Source organism: Caenorhabditis briggsae (genome assembly GCF_000004555.2).
Source record: "Caenorhabditis briggsae complete genome, chrII, whole genome shotgun sequence".
Taxonomy (NCBI): domain Eukaryota; kingdom Metazoa; phylum Nematoda; class Chromadorea; order Rhabditida; family Rhabditidae; genus Caenorhabditis; species Caenorhabditis briggsae.
This window is the reverse complement of record NC_013486.2, coordinates 16,476,940-16,496,604: the sequence shown is the minus strand read 5'-3', so window position 1 is coordinate 16,496,604 and position 19,665 is coordinate 16,476,940. Positions and strand designations below refer to the sequence as shown.

The 19,665-nt window shown below is 37.1% G+C and overlaps 4 protein-coding genes across 4 annotated transcripts; 2 read left to right on the top strand and 2 right to left on the bottom strand.

Moving 5' to 3' along the window:
* Positions 1–6,076: 6,076 nt before the first annotated feature.
* On the bottom strand, positions 6,077–6,343 carry CBG25799 (the record flags this gene model as incomplete). Its single annotated transcript, XM_045243239.1, has 1 exon — positions 6,077–6,343. The coding sequence occupies one exon, from the start codon at positions 6,341–6,343 to the stop codon at positions 6,077–6,079; it is 267 nt and encodes an 88-aa protein (XP_045098619.1).
* Positions 6,344–6,477: 134 nt separating this feature from the next.
* CBG06990 lies at positions 6,478–9,452 on the bottom strand (the record flags this gene model as incomplete). The annotated part of the gene is made up of 8 exons (XM_045243238.1): positions 6,478–6,688; positions 6,729–6,833; positions 7,653–7,784; positions 7,850–7,880; positions 8,775–8,890; positions 9,039–9,157; positions 9,288–9,361; positions 9,410–9,452. The coding sequence occupies 8 exons, from the start codon at positions 9,450–9,452 to the stop codon at positions 6,478–6,480; spliced, it is 831 nt and encodes a 276-aa protein (XP_045093420.1).
* A 6,087-nt stretch (positions 9,453–15,539) lies between these two features.
* On the top strand, positions 15,540–19,638 carry CBG06992 (the record flags this gene model as incomplete). Its single annotated transcript, XM_002632089.1, has 8 exons — positions 15,540–15,676; positions 15,857–15,966; positions 16,619–16,789; positions 16,944–17,374; positions 17,420–17,525; positions 19,034–19,353; positions 19,399–19,529; positions 19,581–19,638. The coding sequence occupies 8 exons, from the start codon at positions 15,540–15,542 to the stop codon at positions 19,636–19,638; spliced, it is 1,464 nt and encodes a 487-aa protein (XP_002632135.1).
* Positions 18,250–18,942, top strand: CBG06993 (the record flags this gene model as incomplete). The annotated part of the gene is made up of 1 exon (XM_002632090.1): positions 18,250–18,942. One exon carries the CDS (start codon positions 18,250–18,252, stop codon positions 18,940–18,942), a length of 693 nt encoding a protein of 230 aa, XP_002632136.1.
* Positions 19,639–19,665: the final 27 nt, after the last annotated feature.

Below are 19,665 nucleotides of genomic sequence, written 5' to 3'. Positions count from 1 at the left end.
GCCCCGCCCCCTTTTATCCCTATACGGGCGAAAAAATTCAGTTCAATTGTTCGACGTTTGTGAAAGTAGGCCAGTTGAGTAATGGGCTAGCTGGTCTGATCGGTCAGTTGGACTTCGGTTCATACTGGAAGAGCTTATCACTAGAACAGGACTCATACTGCGAACACTGATCAGACTGAGAACAATAGCGTTTTTGGCTGGTTTTTCCCTGGTAATAAATCATTTTCCTTTTCTATGTACTGAGCCTCTACGTGGCGAAAGGGATCAACAGACTACATTTGTCTGACTAATCCAGTACACAAAATCCGAAGAAAATCCTGTTTTTTCTCTTCATCAACAACAGCCAGCTTATGTTTGAAGCGCCGGAGGCTGGTCTTATATTAAATGAGAAATTACCAAAAACAAAATAAAGTAGTAACATTATTATCAGGATACCAGCAAGCTGGTGCGCCTTCGGCGCGATTCAATCTAGTTCTTCACTTGTTCGTCGCTTCACACCTCACTTTTTCGAATTTATCAAGAATTTTTCTAAGCCTGTACTTAAGCCAAAATTCGGTTTCAGGCTTTTGTCCACAACTTCGTATCGAGAAGAGATCTCGATCTGATATTTGAATCCGGTACCTAAAATTGAACGTCAAACGTTTTCTTAACAAAAAACCTCAAAAAATTGACAAACATTTTTTTGATCGAAAAAAAGCTAAGTCTTACATAAGGCATTTTTTTCGAAATCCCAAAAAAATTTTTTTTTGATCTTTTGTCTTAGAAACGTTCCACATTCGATTTCAAGTTACGTCCCAAAATTTCAGGCCCAAATCTCTTATTTGAACAAAGTCATTAAGGATTTTTCTAAGCCTATACTTAAGCCAAAGTTCGGTTTCAGGCTTTTGTCCATAACTTCGTATCGAGAAGAGATCTCGATCTGATATCTGAAACAGGTACCTGAAATTGAATGTCAAACGTTTTCTTAACAAAAAATCTCAAAAAATTGATAAACATTTTTTTGATCGAAAAAAAGCGGCTCTTTTCTAGTTTAGAGATCCCAAAAAAGAATAGAGGTCCCAAAAAAGAATAGAGGTCCGAAAAAAAATTAGAGGTCCCAAAAAAGTTTAGTGGTCCCAAGAAAAAATAGTGGTCCAAAACTTAAAAATGCACAGATACCGGAATAATGTACTAAAATTTGAATTGTGTAAGAATTTAAAGTTTTGAGGTCTTATAGCAAAATAATTGTTGATGATATATTTTATACTTCTAATAGGCTTAGGAATGCATATTTTCTGACAATTATCTAAGCCTGAGAGACAGCATAATCACGGAGTGATTACTGTATTGCCCAAATTTTCCTCATATGTAAATTGGGTTCATCGGCAAGATGCGAGAGAATTGGAGCTAAAATTGTTAGGAGTAGTCATGTCATCCTATAAGACCCTAAAACTCAAACTACTCGCACAGTTCAAATACTAGTACATTATTCCAACATCTGCGCGTTTTTCGTATTTTGGTCCTCTATTTTTTCTTGGGACCTCTAAACTTTTTTGAGACCTCTAACTTTTTTTGGGACATCTATTTTATTTTTGGACCTCTAATTTTTTTTCGGACCTCTAAATTTTTTTGAGACCTCTTAACTAGAAAAGAGCCAAAAAAGCTAAGTCTTACATAAGGCATTTTTTTCGAAATCCCAAAAAAAAAATTTTTTTTTTGATTTTTTGTCTTAGAAACGTTCCACATTCAATTTCAAGTTACGTCCCAAAATTTCAGGCCCAAATCTCTTATTTGAACAAAGTCATTAAAGATTTTTCTAAGCCTGTACTTAAGCCAAAATTCGGTTTCAGGCTTTTGTCCATAACTTCGTATCGAGAAGAGATCTCGATCTGATATTTGAAACAGGTACCTGAAATTGAATGTCAAACGTTTTCTTAACAAAAAATCTCAAAAAATTGACAAACATTTTTTTTGATCGAAAAAAAGCTAAGTCTTATATAAGGCATTTTTTTCGAAATCACAAAAAAAAAATTTTTTTTATTTTTTGTCTTAGAAACGTTCCACATTCAATTTCAAGTTACGTCCAAAATTTCAGGCCCAAATCTCTTAATTGAACAAAGTCATTAAGGATTTTTCTAAGCCTGTACTTAAGCCAAAATTCGGTTTCAGGCTTTCGTCCATAACTTCGTATCGAGAAGAGATCTCGATCTGATATTTGAAACAGGTACCTGAAATTGAATGTCAAACGTTTTCTTAACAAAAAATCTCAAAAAATTGACAAACATTTTTTTTGATCGAAAAAAAGCTAAGTCTTATATAAGGCATTTTTTTCGAAATCCCAAAAAAAATTTTTTTTTTGATTTTTTGTTTTAGAAACGTTCCACATTCAATTTCAAGTTACGTCCCAAAATTTCAGGCCCAAATCTCTTAATTGAACAAAGTTATTAAGGATTTTTCTAAGCCTATACTTAAGCCAAAATTCGGTTTTAGGCTTTCGTCCATAACTTCGTATCGAGAAGAGATCTCGATCTGATATCTGAAACAGGTACCTGAAATTGAATGTCAACGTTTTCTTAACAAAAAATCTCAAAAAATTGACAAACATTTTTTTTTGATCCATAAAAAGCTAAGTCTTACGTAAGGCATTTTTTTCGAAATCCCAAAAAAATGTTTTTTTGATCTTTTGTTTTAGAAACGTTCCACATTCAATTTCAAGTTACGTCCCAAAAATTTCAGGCCCAAATCTCTTATTTGAACAAAGTTATTAAGGATTTTTTTAAGCCTATACTTAAGCCAAAATTCGGTTTTAGGCTTTCGTCCATAACTTCGTATCGAGAAGAGATCTCGATCTGATATCTGAAACAGGTACCTGAAATTGAATGTCAAACGTTTTCTTAACAAAAAATCTCAAAAAATTGACAAAAATTTTTTTTGATCGAAAAAAAGCTAAGTCTTACATAAGGCATTTTTTTCGAAATCCCAAAAAAATGTTTTTTTTGATCTTTTGTTTTAGAAACGTTCCACATTCAATTTCAAGTTACGTCCCAAAATTTCAGGCCCAAATCTCTTATTTGAACAAAGTTATTAAGGATTTTTCTAAGCCTATACTTAAGCCAAAATTCGGTTTCAGGCTTTTGTCCATAACTTCGTATCGAGAAGAGATCTCGATCTGATATCTGAAACAGGTACCTGAAATTGAATGTCAAACGTTTTCTTAACAAAAAATCTCAAAAAATTGACAAACATTTTTTTTTGATCCATAAAAAGCTAAGTCTTACATAAGGCATTTTTTTCGAAATCCCAAAAAAATGTTTTTTTGATCTTTTGTTTTAGAAACGTTCCACATTCAATTTCAAGTTACGTCCCAAAATTTCAGGCCCAAATCTCTTATTTGAACAAAGTTATTAAGGATTTTTCTAAGCCTATACTTAAGCCAAAATTCGGTTTCAGGCTTTTGTCCATAACTTCGTATCGAGAAGAGATCTCGATCTGATATCTGAAACAGGTACCTGAAATTGAATGTCAAACGTTTTCTTAACAAAAAATCTCAAAAAATTGACAAACATTTTTTTTGATCGAAAAAAAGCTAAGTCTTACATAAGGCATTTTTTTCGAAATCCCAAAAAAAATTTTTTTTTGATTTTTTGTCTTAGAAACGTTCCACATTCAATTTCAAGTTACGTCCCAAAATTTCAGTCCCAAATCTCTTATTTGAACAAAGTTATTAAGGATTTTTCTAAGCCTATACTTAAGCCAAAATTCGGTTTTAGGCTTTCGTCCATAACTTCGTATCGAGAAGAGATCTCGATCTGATATCTGAAACAGGTATCTGAAATTGAATGTCAAACGTTTTCTTAACAAAAAATCTCAAAAAATTGACAAACATTTTTTTTGATCGAAAAAAAGCTAAGTCTTACATAAGGCATTTTTTTTTGATTTTTTGTCTTAGAAACGTTCCACATTCAATTTCAAGTTACGTCCCAAAATTTCAGGCCCAAATCTCTTATTTGAACAAAGTCATTAAGGGTTTTTCTAAGCCTGTACTTAAGCCAAAATTCGGTTTCAGGCTTTTGTCCATAACTTCGTATCGAGAAGAGATCTCGATCTGATATTTGAATCCGGTACCTAAAATTGAACGTCAAACGTTTTCTCAACAAAAACTCTCAAAAAATTGACAAACATTTTTTTTTATCGATAAAAAGCTAAGTCTTACATAAGGCATTTTTTTCGAAATCCCAAAAAAATGTTTTTTCTCGATTTTTTGTTTTAGAAACGTTCCACATTCAATTTGAAGTTACGTCCCAAAATTTCAGGCCCAAATCTCTTATTTGAACAAAGTTATTAAGGATTTTTCTAAGCCTATACTTAAGCCAAAATTCGGTTTCAGGCTTTTGTCCATAACTTCGTATCGAGAAGAGATCTCGATCTGATATTTGAATCCGGTACCTAAAATTGAACGTCAAACGTTTTCTCAACAAAAACTCTCAAAAAATTGACAAACATTTTTTTTTGATCGATAAAAAGCTAAGTCTTACATAAGGCATTTTTTTCGAAATCCCAAAAAAATGTTTTTTCTCGATTTTTTGTTTTAGAAACGTTCCACATTCAATTTCAAGTTACGTCCCAAAATTTCAGGCCCAAATCTCTTATTTGAACAAAGTTATTAAGGATTTTTCTAAGCCTGTACTTAAGCCAAAATTCGGTTTTAGGCTTTTGTCCATAACTTCGTATCGAGAAGAGATCTCGATCTGATATCTGAAACAGGTACCTGAAATTGAATGTCAAACGTTTTCTTAACAAAAAATCTCAAAAAATTGACAAAAATTTTTTTTGATCGAAAAAAAGCTAAGTCTTACATAAGGCATTTTTTTTTGATTTTTTGTCTTAGAAACGTTCCACATTCAATTTGAAGTTACGTCCCAAAATTTCAGGCCCAAATCTCTTATTTGAACAAAGTTATTAAGGATTTTTCTAAGCCTATACTTAAGCCAAAATTCGGTTTCAGGCTTTTGTCCATAACTTCGTATCGAGAAGAGATCTCGATCTGATATTTGAATCCGGTACCTAAAATTGAACGTCAAACGTTTTCTCAACAAAAACTCTCAAAAAATTGACAAACATTTTTTTTTGATCGATAAAAAGCTAAGTCTTACATAAGGCATTTTTTTCGAAATCCCAAAAAAATGTTTTTTCTCGATTTTTTGTTTTAGAAACGTTCCACATTCAATTTCAAGTTACGTCCCAAAATTTCAGGCCCAAATCTCTTATTTGAACAAAGTTATTAAGGATTTTTCTAAGCCTGTACTTAAGCCAAAATTCGGTTTTAGGCTTTTGTCCATAACTTCGTATCGAGAAGAGATCTCGATCTGATATCTGAAACAGGTACCTGAAATTGAATGTCAAACGTTTTCTTAACAAAAAATCTCAAAAAATTGACAAAAATTTTTTTTGATCGAAAAAAAGCTAAGTCTTACATAAGGCATTTTTTTTTTGATTTTTTGTCTTAGAAACGTTCCACATTCAATTTCAAGTTACGTCCCAAAATTTCAGGTCCAAATCTCTTATTTGAACAAAGTTATTAAGGATTTTTCTAAGCCTATACTTAAGCCAAAATTCGCTTTCAGGCTTTTGTCCATAACTTCGTATCGAGAAGAGATCTCGATCTGATATCTGAAACAGGTACCTGAAATTGAATGTCAAACGTTTTCTTAACAAAAAATCTCAAAAAATTGACAAACATTTGTTTTGATCGAAAAAAAGCTAAGTCTTACATAAGGCATTTTTTTCGAAATCCCAAAAAAAATTTTTTTTGATTTTTTGTTTTAGAAACGTTCCACATTCAATTTCAAGTTACGTCCCAAAATTTCAGGCCCAGATCTTTTATTTGAACGAAGTTATTAAGGATTTTTCTAACCCTATACTTAAGCCAAAATTCGGTTTTAGGCTTTCGTCCATAACTTTTTTTCAGAAAAGAGATCCTTGGTCTGAAATTATGCTGCTCAAAATAAAACGTAGAACATTCGTATAACAAAAAATGTCAAAAAATTAACAAACGTTTTTTTCAAAATTCAAACACAAAAATCTCATTTGAACGAAGTTATGACCTAAATAAAAATGTGGTATCAGAATCCTGTCCATAACTTGTGACAGTGTAGAGATCCCGGTCTGAAATTTGGACACGTTTCGTGATTTTTGAAAAAAAAGCCTTATTAAAAAAAGTTAATGATGGGACCGGCGGTCCTGCTTTGGGATCGCTCTTCCCGGAAAAAGCCAAACATTTAATAACAAAAAATCGAAGAAAAATTTTCAACTCTGTGCAATCCAATTCCAGACATCCAAGAAAATTAACAAAAATTATATACATGACAGATTTTAGCTTCTTAGTGGTTCCATGTTATTTATTCATACAGTTTTATCTATAAACGTTTAATGAAAAGGCATTGAAAGGTTTTTGAAAAAAAATTCACCCGTATTGGGTAGTAAAATAAGTGGGGTTGTTCAGAGATTCAAAAGAAGAATTGAGAATATTGAAAATACGTTGAACAAGCTCTCTGAACGGGAGCTATGCACACTGTATTCAGAAGAGGCGTGTGGTAGAACATAGTGTCGCCGTTCTGGAAGAATCGTACGCTTCTGAAGAGATAGCAGGGATTTGCAAGCGGCTGGAAGCTGGTCAGATATTCCAAGTTGGGAGTAGAGCTGCTCGAAACTGAAATTTTGTGATTATTAGGCTCTCAAGAAGGACTCACCTAGAAAATCCAACTGTTATGAATCGTAGCATCATCTTTGCCGCTTGATCTCCACATCCTGCCCTAGTTACAGGTTCCACACATTCTATCATGGAACCAAGTTTTCTGAAAATGTCGTTACTAACCGGTTACTAGTAAATTGATTCAGACTTGATCAATTCGAAATATTTGAGTATACATATCAAGTTGAAACCTGACTTTAACTCTGTAAAAGAGCATTCAGTAGACTTTGAAACCTATTCAAAATATTAAAAACTCTGTAACTGACAAACTGTTGTCAACCGTATACTTTTTATAGTGAGGAGAGACGAAAAAGCGCCAGGACCACTTCTCTATCTTTTACTTAATATGAACCAAGACAAATAAAGACAAAGAAAAGAGGACCTTCTATTATAGATTTTTCGATCAAATTTTGAATTATAAGCAGATTCTCGGTTTAAAGCAGTATTCACAGGTAAGCGGGGTTGCCGAAAAGCGGAGGAACGGCGGCTGAAGATCGAAGAATTGGCTATAACCTGCGTCTTTAAGCAAACGAGAGAAACATTTGTGATAAAAAGTATAAAAAGAAATCATTACTAATTGGGTCATAATTGAAAAATAGTTCTTCATTCATATTTTTTGTCACAAATGTTTTTCCGTTTGCTTAAAGACGCAAGTTACAGTCAAATCTTAGATATTCAGCTGCCGTTCGTACGCTCCGGCAACCCCGCCTTACTTGTTTTAGTGGTGTACAGAAAAGTTCGAATGGGTGAAAATTTCCATCCATATATGACTGGTGTATCTTATAATGGATATTTCTGGATATTCACTATATTCCCATTACTAATGAAAGAAAAAAAGTTCAATTTTTCTTTACAGTGGGCTTAAAAAGCGGAGAACCACAGAGAAACGGTGTCTTAAACAGTCAAAATTCCCTTTACTCACTTGCAAAGAGTCTCAAAATGAGTTCTCAAATTGTGATGCTCTTTTCGAAGAACTGTTACCGAGAACCTATTGCTAGCAGCCAAAGAAGCATTAATTTGAGGACGGCATTGTTGAAGTGCAATTTTCTCGTGTCTGAAGAGTGGGAAAAAATTATCGCTTCTAAAGAATCATTAAGAAGTTGTGGGAAACACACTTACTCAGCAAGGCATGGCAGTGACCGGAAGAATTCTGAAAATATAATAACTTATTCATGAATGTATTACTGTAGTTCCCCGCAGAACCCCCATGCTCGTTGCAGTCAATATATCTCTCTTGTCTTTTTCATTGTCATATAAAAATGGCAGCTCACGGAGAAGAGCCCATTTACCAAATTGACGAGTCTCTCGGAGACGCCATTTCGTTTGCCCTTCAATCGTTTTTCTTCACATTCACACAACACCCGATTTATTAGGCTTGACATTTTTGTGGGTTTCGTTTGCGCGTACTTCTCCTCCCCGTCTTATTTTCCCTTTGCCCCCATCACCAAAAAGGATAACCAAAAAGCTCCAGAACCTGACTTCGTAGTGTTGAGGGTGTTAGTAAATCAAAGTGTCAGGCATATCAACAAATCCCATGAGGAAGAGCAAAGACAGGACACTAGAGAGAAAGAGGAAGGCAAAGTGACATGCGACATTCAGTTGATGAGATGACTAATGACTCCAAGGTATAGAATAATTCCCGTGGTCTTATAGTTTCCAGACAGTCTAATTTCAGCTAACAACTCTGGGCTCCTAATAAATGTTTCGTTGTTCACTATTTTACAGCATTCAAGTAACAGTATTCAAATATACGATGATGGACCCCACTTATTGTTTCACTTCAGAAAGTTCAACTTGAGCATCTCCGTTCTGTGCATAAATACCAAATAACAATTCCAAAAGTTGCACTTCAAAATTTCTTAACCTCGTTTCAATTGCTTCTCCCTACCTAATCTCTACCCATTATTTTCTCTTTTTTCCCACATCGCATCTTCTTCCTCTTCTTTAACCTCTTTTTGTGTCAATTATTCAGAAGACCCCCTTCTAACAATGACGTCTTCTAACTAACCCAACGCCTTCTTTTTTTTCTTAACTTCATTCTCACCTTCTCGATGCTCCACACAAATGAATCGTATGCCTGCGTAGGTTTTTCGAATGCTTGCCGAGTGTTGCGACACCTTTTCGCATGAGTGAAGGCACAAATCGACACGTGTATAGGCTCTGGAAGAAAAACGAAACAAGGTTTTGTAAAGAGGTAGAAGATGGTGGCGTGTCAAGGAGAGAATGGGTACTTGGAGAAAGTGGAAAAATCGGAAAATGTATTTTTTTTTTCAATCTCTCTCCCTCTCTAAAAATGTTTGTTACTCACTGGCATATATCGTAGAAGCTTCTCTCCGTTAACTCTTTATTAGAAGACGTGGAAACCAGAGAACTCAGACTCAACTGTCCCAACTGTTCGCTCTGCAGCAGTGGAGTTGCTTCGAGTGACTGGAATAGGCGACACAACACATGGCAAAGTGCGAGTGGAGATTAGTGATTAAACAATTATCAAAGAAAATTGAAGACGGGATGAAAAAAAGCGAAAAGCACACAAGTGATAATAATTCCAAAATCTTACCTGTTGCATCTCAGCAATACATGGTTCTATGCAGTTTCCACCCGGGAAAGAGCTCCAAGTGGAACGGAATAATACTGAAATAATGAAAAATGCATGATAGAAGACTGTAGAAACTGAGCTACCTGTTAGATAGAATAGAATTTGAATGAAGCTACGCCGAATCATAACACTTTGAGCATTGAGAAAGAGTTCTAAAAAAAATTTTTTGAGTTTCTGGAATTTATGAATCCAGAAAAAGAAAAGCGTTTTACAAATTTCATGTTGGAGGCTTATTAGCGAGATCTAGGGTCTTTAAAATGTAATAGACATACCGTATTTTTTCTAATTGAAGCCCAAGGGCTTCTATTTTCAATCTCCTTATCAAAAAATTAGCAAAGACTGAAATTACCAGAAATTTTTTGAAATAGAAAGAATATTGCTGCAATGACCGAATAGACGAACTGCACTGTACAAACTGCACGAACTGAGCTGCGCGAACTTCTGTTAGATGGTACGCATCTGTGTTTTTAAGCACGTCGGAAGGTTGGCTTCTATCAGAAGTGGGCATCAAATAGAGGTGGGCTTCTATTAGAGGAAATACGGTATCTGGATCTATAACTTTGGCTGACGACTATTTCATGGAATTTCTTCAGGGTCACATGTCTTATCTGATGGCGAAAATATATTTAAAAAAATCGGCCTGATCATAATTAAGACTTCGAATTTGCAACATTCACAGAATACATTTGAAACCAAATACCAACTAAGTTTGTAATTTTCAGATTCCTGAAGAAGTCCTCTTATTTCGATGAACTTTTTCAGGTAATCTACCTATTTTTGGAACTCATAACTTTAACGAATTTTACGGGACGGTATTTGCCAGTTTTAAGAAACAACAACATCAAACAAATGTTGCACAATTTATTGCTTAATTGCACTTTGGTACATTCTCGAAAAAAAGTTGAAAAGGGCTCCCACGAGAGAACAAAAAAGAAGGCTGTTAGGCGACCGCTAATCGACTTTATGCCTCTTCTTCTACTTCGTCTTCTTCTCACCACACAACATCTCAGAAGACAAGGTCTGTGTTCCTTTTCCTCTTTCTCACTTTGAGGTAATTGCCCCCTGAAAGCAGCTCTCCTGCTTTTTCCAAAAGCTTGTTTATCTTTGAGGTGTTGAAAAACGAAGAAAGAGAGAGAGAGAGAGAGAGCCAAAAAAGTGTTGCTTTCTGTTGAAATGAGAAAATTGGTTGACTGCTTATGCTGCTTCTAGACTTTATAAATTGGGCAGATTCCGGAAGTTATATTTATTTCGGAGGCAGGTGCTGGTGGAGCATGTCTATTCAATAAAAACTTTTAAAAATTGATGTGATGTAAGAAAGAGATACAGAAGTTCGAGAAAGATGAACGTCTCGGGTTACGGTAGCCTATATGCGGCTAAAACATTTCAGAACAGTATACATCTTAAAACTGCTAGACTAATCTTAATTTTTTCAAAGAGACCTATTTTTCTGAAGACACATTAAACCCAAACTGGAACGGAGATAAAGAGGGTCATTCTGTGTGACAGAATGAACACCCAAAAACAAGAAAATGAACAAAAAATAGTGACCAAAACGGGTTTTGATGTCGCCTGGGGAGTGGAAGAATTGAATGGACCCTTGGACCAGGCGCTCCGGGGGACCGGGACCCCAAGAATATGGGCGTGGCGAGAAAGTTATGAGCTTTTTCGGAGGCAGCATAGCAGTGTGCTCCAGAGCCACTTGATATAATATTCGGGAGCACACGACCGGGACACTCCTAGAGGTTTCTGAAGAAGGACGTCTTCTTTTTTTTTCGTTTGATGGGCAAACGACCATTGCGGAGGAAAAGGTATTTAGCAGCGAGGCAAAAAGAAGAAGCTCCATCTTTCTTTGTTTTGATTCTTGGAAGTCTGGGACTACCGCGGTAATGAGTAGCGACAGGCTTTCAAGTCATCAGTGAATGTCTACGACTTTGAAGATACTAATTCAAAGGGAGTCAAACGTTTGTTAAACATTCTTATTGCTAGAAGTTTCGGTTTTCCAGACAAAACATCTGAAAAATGCATTTCTTAGATTCCATTTGAATCTAGAAAAATTGAAGAATTCTACGAAGCGAACTTCCGCTTTGAGAAGTCGACAGAGAAATTTAAAAATCAAATAATGTTTAGCTCAACCTCAGAAATTCTATTATCAGAATAGTGATTTTCACTGCTTTGCTAACTTTTAAAATCTTCCATCATGACATCATCATTTCCCAGTTAATTCAAAACAATTCACAAATTTCAAATGGTTTCGTGTTCTATTTCCGAACGAATACCCTTGTCTCAATATGGCTCATCGGGTGTACCTCCCACATTAATACAAGCAAAAAATATTCAAGTACTGAGGGCGAAAATTCATTGAATGTTTGTATGTGTATGTGTTTCACCGACAAACAAAACAGTAAACAGGAGGGCCTAGAGCAAAGACTACCCTGCATCTGCACTGAAGAAAATTTTGGTTTTTGTGTTCTGAATTTGATTGAACACAATGAAAAAGAGTACATCCCTCTTTCCAACAACAACAGTAGGATTCCCCTATGAGGGAGTCAACACAGGCAAAGATGTGACACAATGAGATTGACCCTGTTTACCTAGACATCATCTTAGCTCTGAGCATTAGCACGACAATGATGTTCCGGTAATCCGAGGGTCGCGGAAACCGGTGAACGGAAGAAAATAAAGAACGAAGTGTAGATTGTTGCAAACTAACCTGAATATGTGAGGAAATAGTATATATCCGTTGGCCTCCACGGCTCAGCCAACTTTTTAGAGGGTTACAGGACATTCAAGTAATGTCCCCAAAAACCCATTTATTAAAACTTTTAGTTTTGAAGACTTATGCTTAATTTTCTGAATGGAGCACAGCCCTAGACCCATTATTTCTTCCTATTAGCTAGAAGGCCCTAGATTTGGATAAGATCATAATCGGTTGTTTGGTTTCCAAATGCCTTACAACCCAAATCATAAAACTTGGACGAATTCATTAAGAAATACTAGTTCATGTACAGAGAGTTTGAAAACGTCGATTAAGTAGACAAGCCGGATCGGACGGTCCGGTGACGTTCATAGCAATTCTTCGAAGCCTGATTTCTTATGAATTCGATTCGGCACTAGGGAAAACCGTGTCTTGTGCCCCCAAAACATGTGTGTTTTGTTTGAAAAACGGCAACTGTGCAGATTAGTCGAAGATCACACAAAATAAATGATAACACCAGGGAGCACCACAAGAAAGCGTGAACAGACAAGAAGAACAAAACAAAGGGAAGGCTTTCCCGAAGCGCAACAACCATCAGAAATCATAATCAATTGATCATGCTTCATAAGTTGTGTGCGCGATTATCTCTGACACAACACATGTTGGCATTGGGTACAACAGTTTAAATTTAAAAATAGATTTAGTTAAAATCTGATGCATTGAAGGGACGTTTTCTGAAAATCAATTTTTGTCGGAAAAAATTCGACTAAAGCCAGTCTCACCAATTCGAAAAATTTGAGAGATCTGAAAAATCAAGTTTTCATATTCACGGTTCATTGTAGTTTTCATAAAGGCTTTTTAACTTTGCAAAGATTCAAACTGCAGAAAATTCCCCCAGATGTTTTTTCTGGTACCCTAACAGTAGAAACTTTGATCCCGAGATTTTCCATCTGTGACAGAATCGACATCGTTAAAGTGGTTTGTGTATCTTGGTTAAATTTTTCCATATAATGTCCGTCTTCATGCTTTCCAAAGTTTACCCGACTCCACTATACCGGTGGATCAAAAAGTTTCCCCACCATACCACAGCGTGAATTGCAGTGTCTCCGTGACTCTTTTGGCGGCTACAGTTCCTATTTGAACTGACTAGTTGTTGTAGAGGTACTTCTTGCATGAAGTGTAAACACCTTCTCCTCTCAGATTTTCATTGTCAATTTCGATGCTCATACACAGAGAGGTCAGGGAAGACGCAGCTCCTGGTGTGTGTATATACAAATAGAAACAATATGAAGAACACAGAAAGAAAGAGAGAGAGAGGGAGAGAGAGGGTGATGATTCGAGATCCCAAAGAAGGTGCAACATTACAGGGAAACACACAATGAATGCGTGGGTTTTCAATTGAATCGCCCTGCAGAGATTGGGCACAGATCGGAGAATGTCGATGGAGAATGTCGATGGAACAGGTGTGTCTTGACCAGCTTTCGAAAAAATGGTGGGGAGGAAGACCGAGATAGAAGACGTCGTTATGTGGATGATATACAGATAATGAAAGTCGTGAGCCAAGAAAGATCTACGTTGAACGTTTTTTTTTACAATTTTTTAAAAAGTTGAAATACTGTAAAGCCTGTAAAAGAAAGAACCCCACTGTCAAGTTTCGGCTCATTTATCTTGGTTGCTGTTAAAGCTAACAAAAATGCGTCAACTGATATAATGTTTGTGACACTATGATAAACAATTTATAAGTTGACAACTTTTTTATCTTTATCAGAAACGAAGATAAACTGGTAAAGTAAAAAGTTAAGGGCCTTCCTATTACAGGTTACGGTACATATTGAAATCGTGCGCGATGATAAACTAGAACCCATAAATTTTTTGAGAATACATCTACTCCGTTGTTTTAAAATATTTTCATAAATCCCGAATCAGAACATTTTTTAATTCTTTTTTAATGTGTCTTGTGCCCCACTTTTCAATTCTCGCATCTCTTTTCAATCCCCTTTTCTAAAAAAATGAACTCCCTCAATTTTCTTTTTTCAGCGTCGCATCGTGCACTGCAGCTCTCGAATGATGATCCAAGAACTTCTGTAATGAAAAAATAGTTCTGGCGGGGCGAGAATGAAGAATCTTCGGCGGCAACAAAAGGATACGAAAGAAGAGTTCTCGCGCGCGCCCGCGGAAAAGTTGTTTTGTAAATAAATAAAGAGAGAACGAACTCGTGTGAGATGATAGGGAGTGGAGCGAACGGATGAAACTTACATAGTGACCCTTTATGGCACTTCTAATTCATGTGCATCTGGAAAAAAAAACTACAGATCTTTAATATATAGGATATAGGAAAAAATTGGGAAGGACTTTTTATTCGTTTTATGATTCTTCTCGGGCATCGCTGAAAGTACTGGTCGGGGGTTGGTCAGATATAAGACTGCTACTGAAGCCTACAAAACTCCGGCAAACTTATGAAAAGGTTCCGACCTACCAGTATCTCAACCTTGAACTTCCGACCAAAATCTGACCATGACCCGCTGTACAGCCGTTTTTTAACAAATTCAGACCAGAATATAGCCAATATTCGTCCAAAAACCTCTTCAACTTCTGACCAGAAGTTCTGACCAGATAAGCAAACATGCGAATTTGATATCAGTTGAAAAGTTTGCCGTCTTCCAGGAATGTACATAGAATGCCAGATTTAGTTTGATTCTAACTAGTTTCGTTTCCAAGAGATTTTGTAAAGAGGTGAACAGAGCTTTGCTAGTTAAAGCACCGAGTTTTATAGTCTCGGGAATGAAGATCAATATTTTCGAATTACAGTTTGGGTTGATTTTTTTGTGAATTGCCAAACTCAAAAATTTTATGTTTTTGGTGAAGCATCCCCTTTTTTTTGGAAGTATTCCAGGCAATGTATCAGACACAACTTCATTCAGCGATTATTAACCTAATTTTTTTCTATCTTTAATCTCAATAATGTAGTTTCCCTGACCTTTTGGAAAGATACACAGTACTGTACGACCGAACTTTTTCTACCATCAACTTTTTTATTGAAAATCGTTTTATTGAAAATCTTGTAAAACAATAGTTTTTTATTTAAAACGATGTTTCCCTATATCTTCCTCTCGATATCCTTAACCTGTCGCATTCTTCATTCTAAATCCTCTCTGCAAAACGGAGCGCGCGAAGAATACAAAAGTGTGAGAAACGAACGCCGAGGATCACGGAGGGGGCGACAAGCTTGTGCACACACATACAAAGAGTGACCGCCATCAAACCGTAAGCGCCGCCCATTTTGCACAGGGAGCTTCTTTTTCCGCGCGGTCGGGAGCGGTTCACTTTTGACCCCACCCTCCATCACTCCCTCTCATCATTATCCCCATCGAAACAGAAGAGAGAAGAACTTCACAGAAAAAACTCCCCACATATAACCGGCGAGATCGAGGTGTGCTTCCATCAGTAGTGCGTCCCACTTCGTTAACTATATATTCTGTTCATATATTCTTTCAGTTATTCTTTATTCAACGAACAAAATGAAGTTATTCTTCCTTGCTACTGTATTATTAATCAGTGGCACTCATGGAGCTACAACTGAACAGTTGAGACAGTGGATTCTCAATAACAGAGAGAGCCTGAATGGGCAAAACGATTTGGCTGGAAGTATTTTGAGGTTTGTTTTATAATTTCTATCTCATTATGAGCCAAAAATAGTCAAAATATCAGCACCTCTGATAATTTTTATATACAGTACCTCTTCTATTTTTTTTTCTCTGGGAAAATTTCTCCTTCTATAAAGCTTTTATACATTTCCCTTGTCAGAGACCGGGGACTTACCCCTAATAATATTCAGCTCTGCTTCCAGACTCTTCGGATGGGGTGCTGAAAAAACGACAGAAGCTACTACTGAAACCACAACCGAAGCTCCAACGACTCCTGAGCCAAAATCCCACAGTCGTGACGGTAAGAACTTTGTGTGGACTAATTAGGTGTTAACAGTCTCACCCCCCGTCGGGAGGATGCTCTATGTTTGCGCTAGTGATAGAACCCCTTTGCGAATGATTGCTGATCGTGCGTGAACTGTCTCCCTCCTCTTTCTGATCATCGGAAGGGTGAGAACATTGGGATCTTCCAAAAAATGATCCCAATTCAAACAATCACTCATGTCAAACCTTATCAAAGTGTGATATAAGAAGAAATGATGTCACTTGATAACACTCCCATGTTTTCTCTAGATTTAGAAATAGAGCCAGTGTGAGCGTGTGAAAAACAAACTCTAGTTGTAAGGAGCTAGCTCTCTTCTCTTGGGGTATGCATACAAGTTGTTCGATCGTGATCTTATGTATTGGATTTCTTTTACCCTATTCCCCTCTTCCTCCCCTCAATCGAGGGATGCGCCGATGCGTTATGAATTGACCACAAACAATCAGAAATTTCGAGCGAATCTAATATATCAAGTTTCAATTTCTCAAGTGAGTGCACGCGAATAGGTTAGAAACTGTACAATTACCTGAATTACTAATATGCACTGTTATATTCATTTCCTCTAATAATCATAAACTATGTTTTTTACTCTCAACAACACTTTTCACAACAACTTCTATCTCATTTCCAGTCTGTCCATTCTTTGCCGAACCTCTCATTCTGGCCAATGACTTTGCATATTGTCGTCCTGCATCTCTAGGAGATTGTCCAGTTGGATATCTATGTGATCAGTCTGTGAAACTCGGAAGATCGATTTGCTGTAAAGACACTCGACGTGGAATCGTTCCAAACGGAAGACCAGGTTCAGTGTTTCTCTTAATTTTATGTTAATTGAGTTGCACGGTTTTGAAATTCAGTTTTGAAGAAAAAGCTAACATTAATTAAAACAGCAAAAACGATTATTATGTTAAAAGCTTCTGTCATCAATTCCAACTTATTTCATTTAATAATTTTAGCTCGTCCAACCCAACGTCTCCCACTTACTTGGAGCACAGTGACACCAACAGCCGCTCCATCCCAACCAATTCCAACAGCAACATCCCGCAAAGCACCATGGTACATCAAGGATCGTACCGCCTGGCCAACCTACAATAGAATCTCTGCTGAAAAGGCTCTCCAAAAGACATCCACCTCAGAGCCAACTACCACGACCACCCCAGAGCCAACGACTACAACCACCACAACAACTACAACTACAACTACCCCAACAACCACAACCACAGAACCAACAACAACTACGGAGCCAACCACTACAACTACCACCACTGAACCAACTACCACAACTCCAAAGATTAATTCCTGGGCCAAGTTATGGACTTCTACTGTTGAACCAAAAAGCTTTGTGAATGTTACTGTCCTTCAAGCCGGATCTGTCAGACCATTGAGAGTATGTTGTTTTGATTTTCAATGTTTTGCATTCAAGAAATTTTAGGATGGTCAAGCGGAAGCCGTCGGAGCTATCACTCTCGTCAATGATAATGGATACATCGTTCTAATTGACACTGGAGCTAGCAGTGATACCGAGAGATTGTTACATAGTTAGTTGAGCTTTTTTATGACCTGCATGTCTCACAAATGCGCTCTAAACAGAAACTCAGCGGACCAAAAGCCCAATCTCAACCCAATTTATTTCTTTCTTCTTCCACTCTCTCACATCCTTTTCTTTCAAGACTGCTTCATCTTTTTGAGTAATTCAATTCGATGACTCTCTGCCTTGGTCTTCTTTTCGCCTTTTTCTGCTTTGAATTCAGTTTATGCACACACACTTGCACACATTCACTTTTCGATTTAGTTTCGGTTTTTATTGTCATTTCTCCTTCGCACGTCTCCAGTGTATGGGCACAAGACATCTCGTTCTCTAATTTGAGATGACATGTCCACCCAAAGGGGTTGATGGGCTTTATGGCTACTCAGGCACCGCATCTCATCTGGCTCATTTTCTTGATGTTAAAAAAATGGAATTGTTTTGAAACTAGGGAAAACCCCCAGTATTAGCATGATGTCAGAAAAATGTTCCATAGAAAAGAGGACCTGCTTCCTTTTCTTTTTCTTTTCGTCTCCTTTTCATCGGATCGGGCAGGCAAATTCAATTTTAGCAACTTTATCCACTCTTCCTATATCCATTCATCACTTTCTTCTTCTATTCTCTCTATTTTGTCTAGTGTAGCTCCGCCTGTTTTGTTGCCTACGTTTCCTTATTAAATAACGCACCAGTCCCTGGAGAGAGAAATTCAGATGAAACTCGAAATAAGCGAACTCGAAATGGAACCAATGTCGCCGTGGTGCTCTCCGGTCCGGACGCGAACCGTTGGACTGTGTATTGGAATTTTCGATTTTCTGTTTCTAACTGGCACCTTTTTGAAATCCGTCCAATTTTTGCAACTCTACGGATTCAACTTTTTCGCAACAGCAGCAGTCTCCTCTATTGGAGTTTTGTATGCTGTGCATATTCTTTGTATTCTTGCTTGCTGGTATGGTTTGGCACGACAACGATCCTCATGGCTAGTCCCCAAAATCGTTCTCAAAGGAACCACAGTGCTCATTTGCGTTGCTCTCACACTGATTCTCGCTTTTTTCGTTTCTTCTAATTCTCCAATAATTGGAAATTCTATTGCTCGCGGATTCAATGCGGAATACTATGACCATCGAGCAGTAATCGATATGGCATGTCTTGTAATCGTTGGGATATCAACTGGTCTTTCAATGGCTCAAGGATGGCTTCTGGTTCTCTTAATTAACATCTACCGCCAAATAAGAGAAGATGAATTAGAGAGGCTTTGCGAGAAAGCGTTGAAGAAACTGGCAAAACGAGACCAGAAGAAGGATCAGAAGAAGAAAAAGGATCAACCTCAACCAAAGAAGTCTTCAATGGCCAATAGCAATGGACGAATCCTGTCTCCGGATTCAAGGGAGAATTCTTTGGATCCTGCAGCCTCGTTCACCACTTTCATCTGAGCACTGTTACTAACCAGGTTCTTATTAGAGCGCATTTTTCCCATTTATTTTACCACAATCGGACTGTTTATCTCAAAAATGACATTTTCAGGTCTCGCCAAAGAGTCCGTGACTCTTGACCAAATCGACAGTGTTGTCATAACTCACGCATCACCGGGTCACATGGGAAACATGAATTTCTTCGCCCAAAAACCAATCTTGTATCACTCGATGGAATACATCGGTCGTCATGTCACACCAACTGAATTGAAGGAGAGACCATATCGCAAGTTGTCTGGAAACGTTGAGGTCTGGAAGACACCCGGACACACTCAACACGATTTGTCAGTTCTGGTACAAAATGTTGCTGGTTATGGTACTATGGCTATTGTTGGAGATTTGATTCCAAGCGAACATTTGTTGAGCGAAAAGGTAGAACAATGGAGGATCCTATAAATTTATAGTTTCTTTTTTCAGAGAGACGTTATGGTGGAGGAAGGTGTATGGGATAATGCTATCAAGAGACAAAATGCGAATCTGATTGTTTGCATGGCCGATTGGATAGTTCCAGGACACGGGCAGCCATTCCGAGTGCTTCCAAACTATAGGTAATTTTTAGCTTATGGGTTGGGAAAATAACTTAAATTCTAAAATTCCAGACAAAAGGCTGGATGTACACGACTCTTGGCTCAACGTCACCTTCTTAATCAATCTTGAACTTATTAATTCATTCTTCTCTTCTTT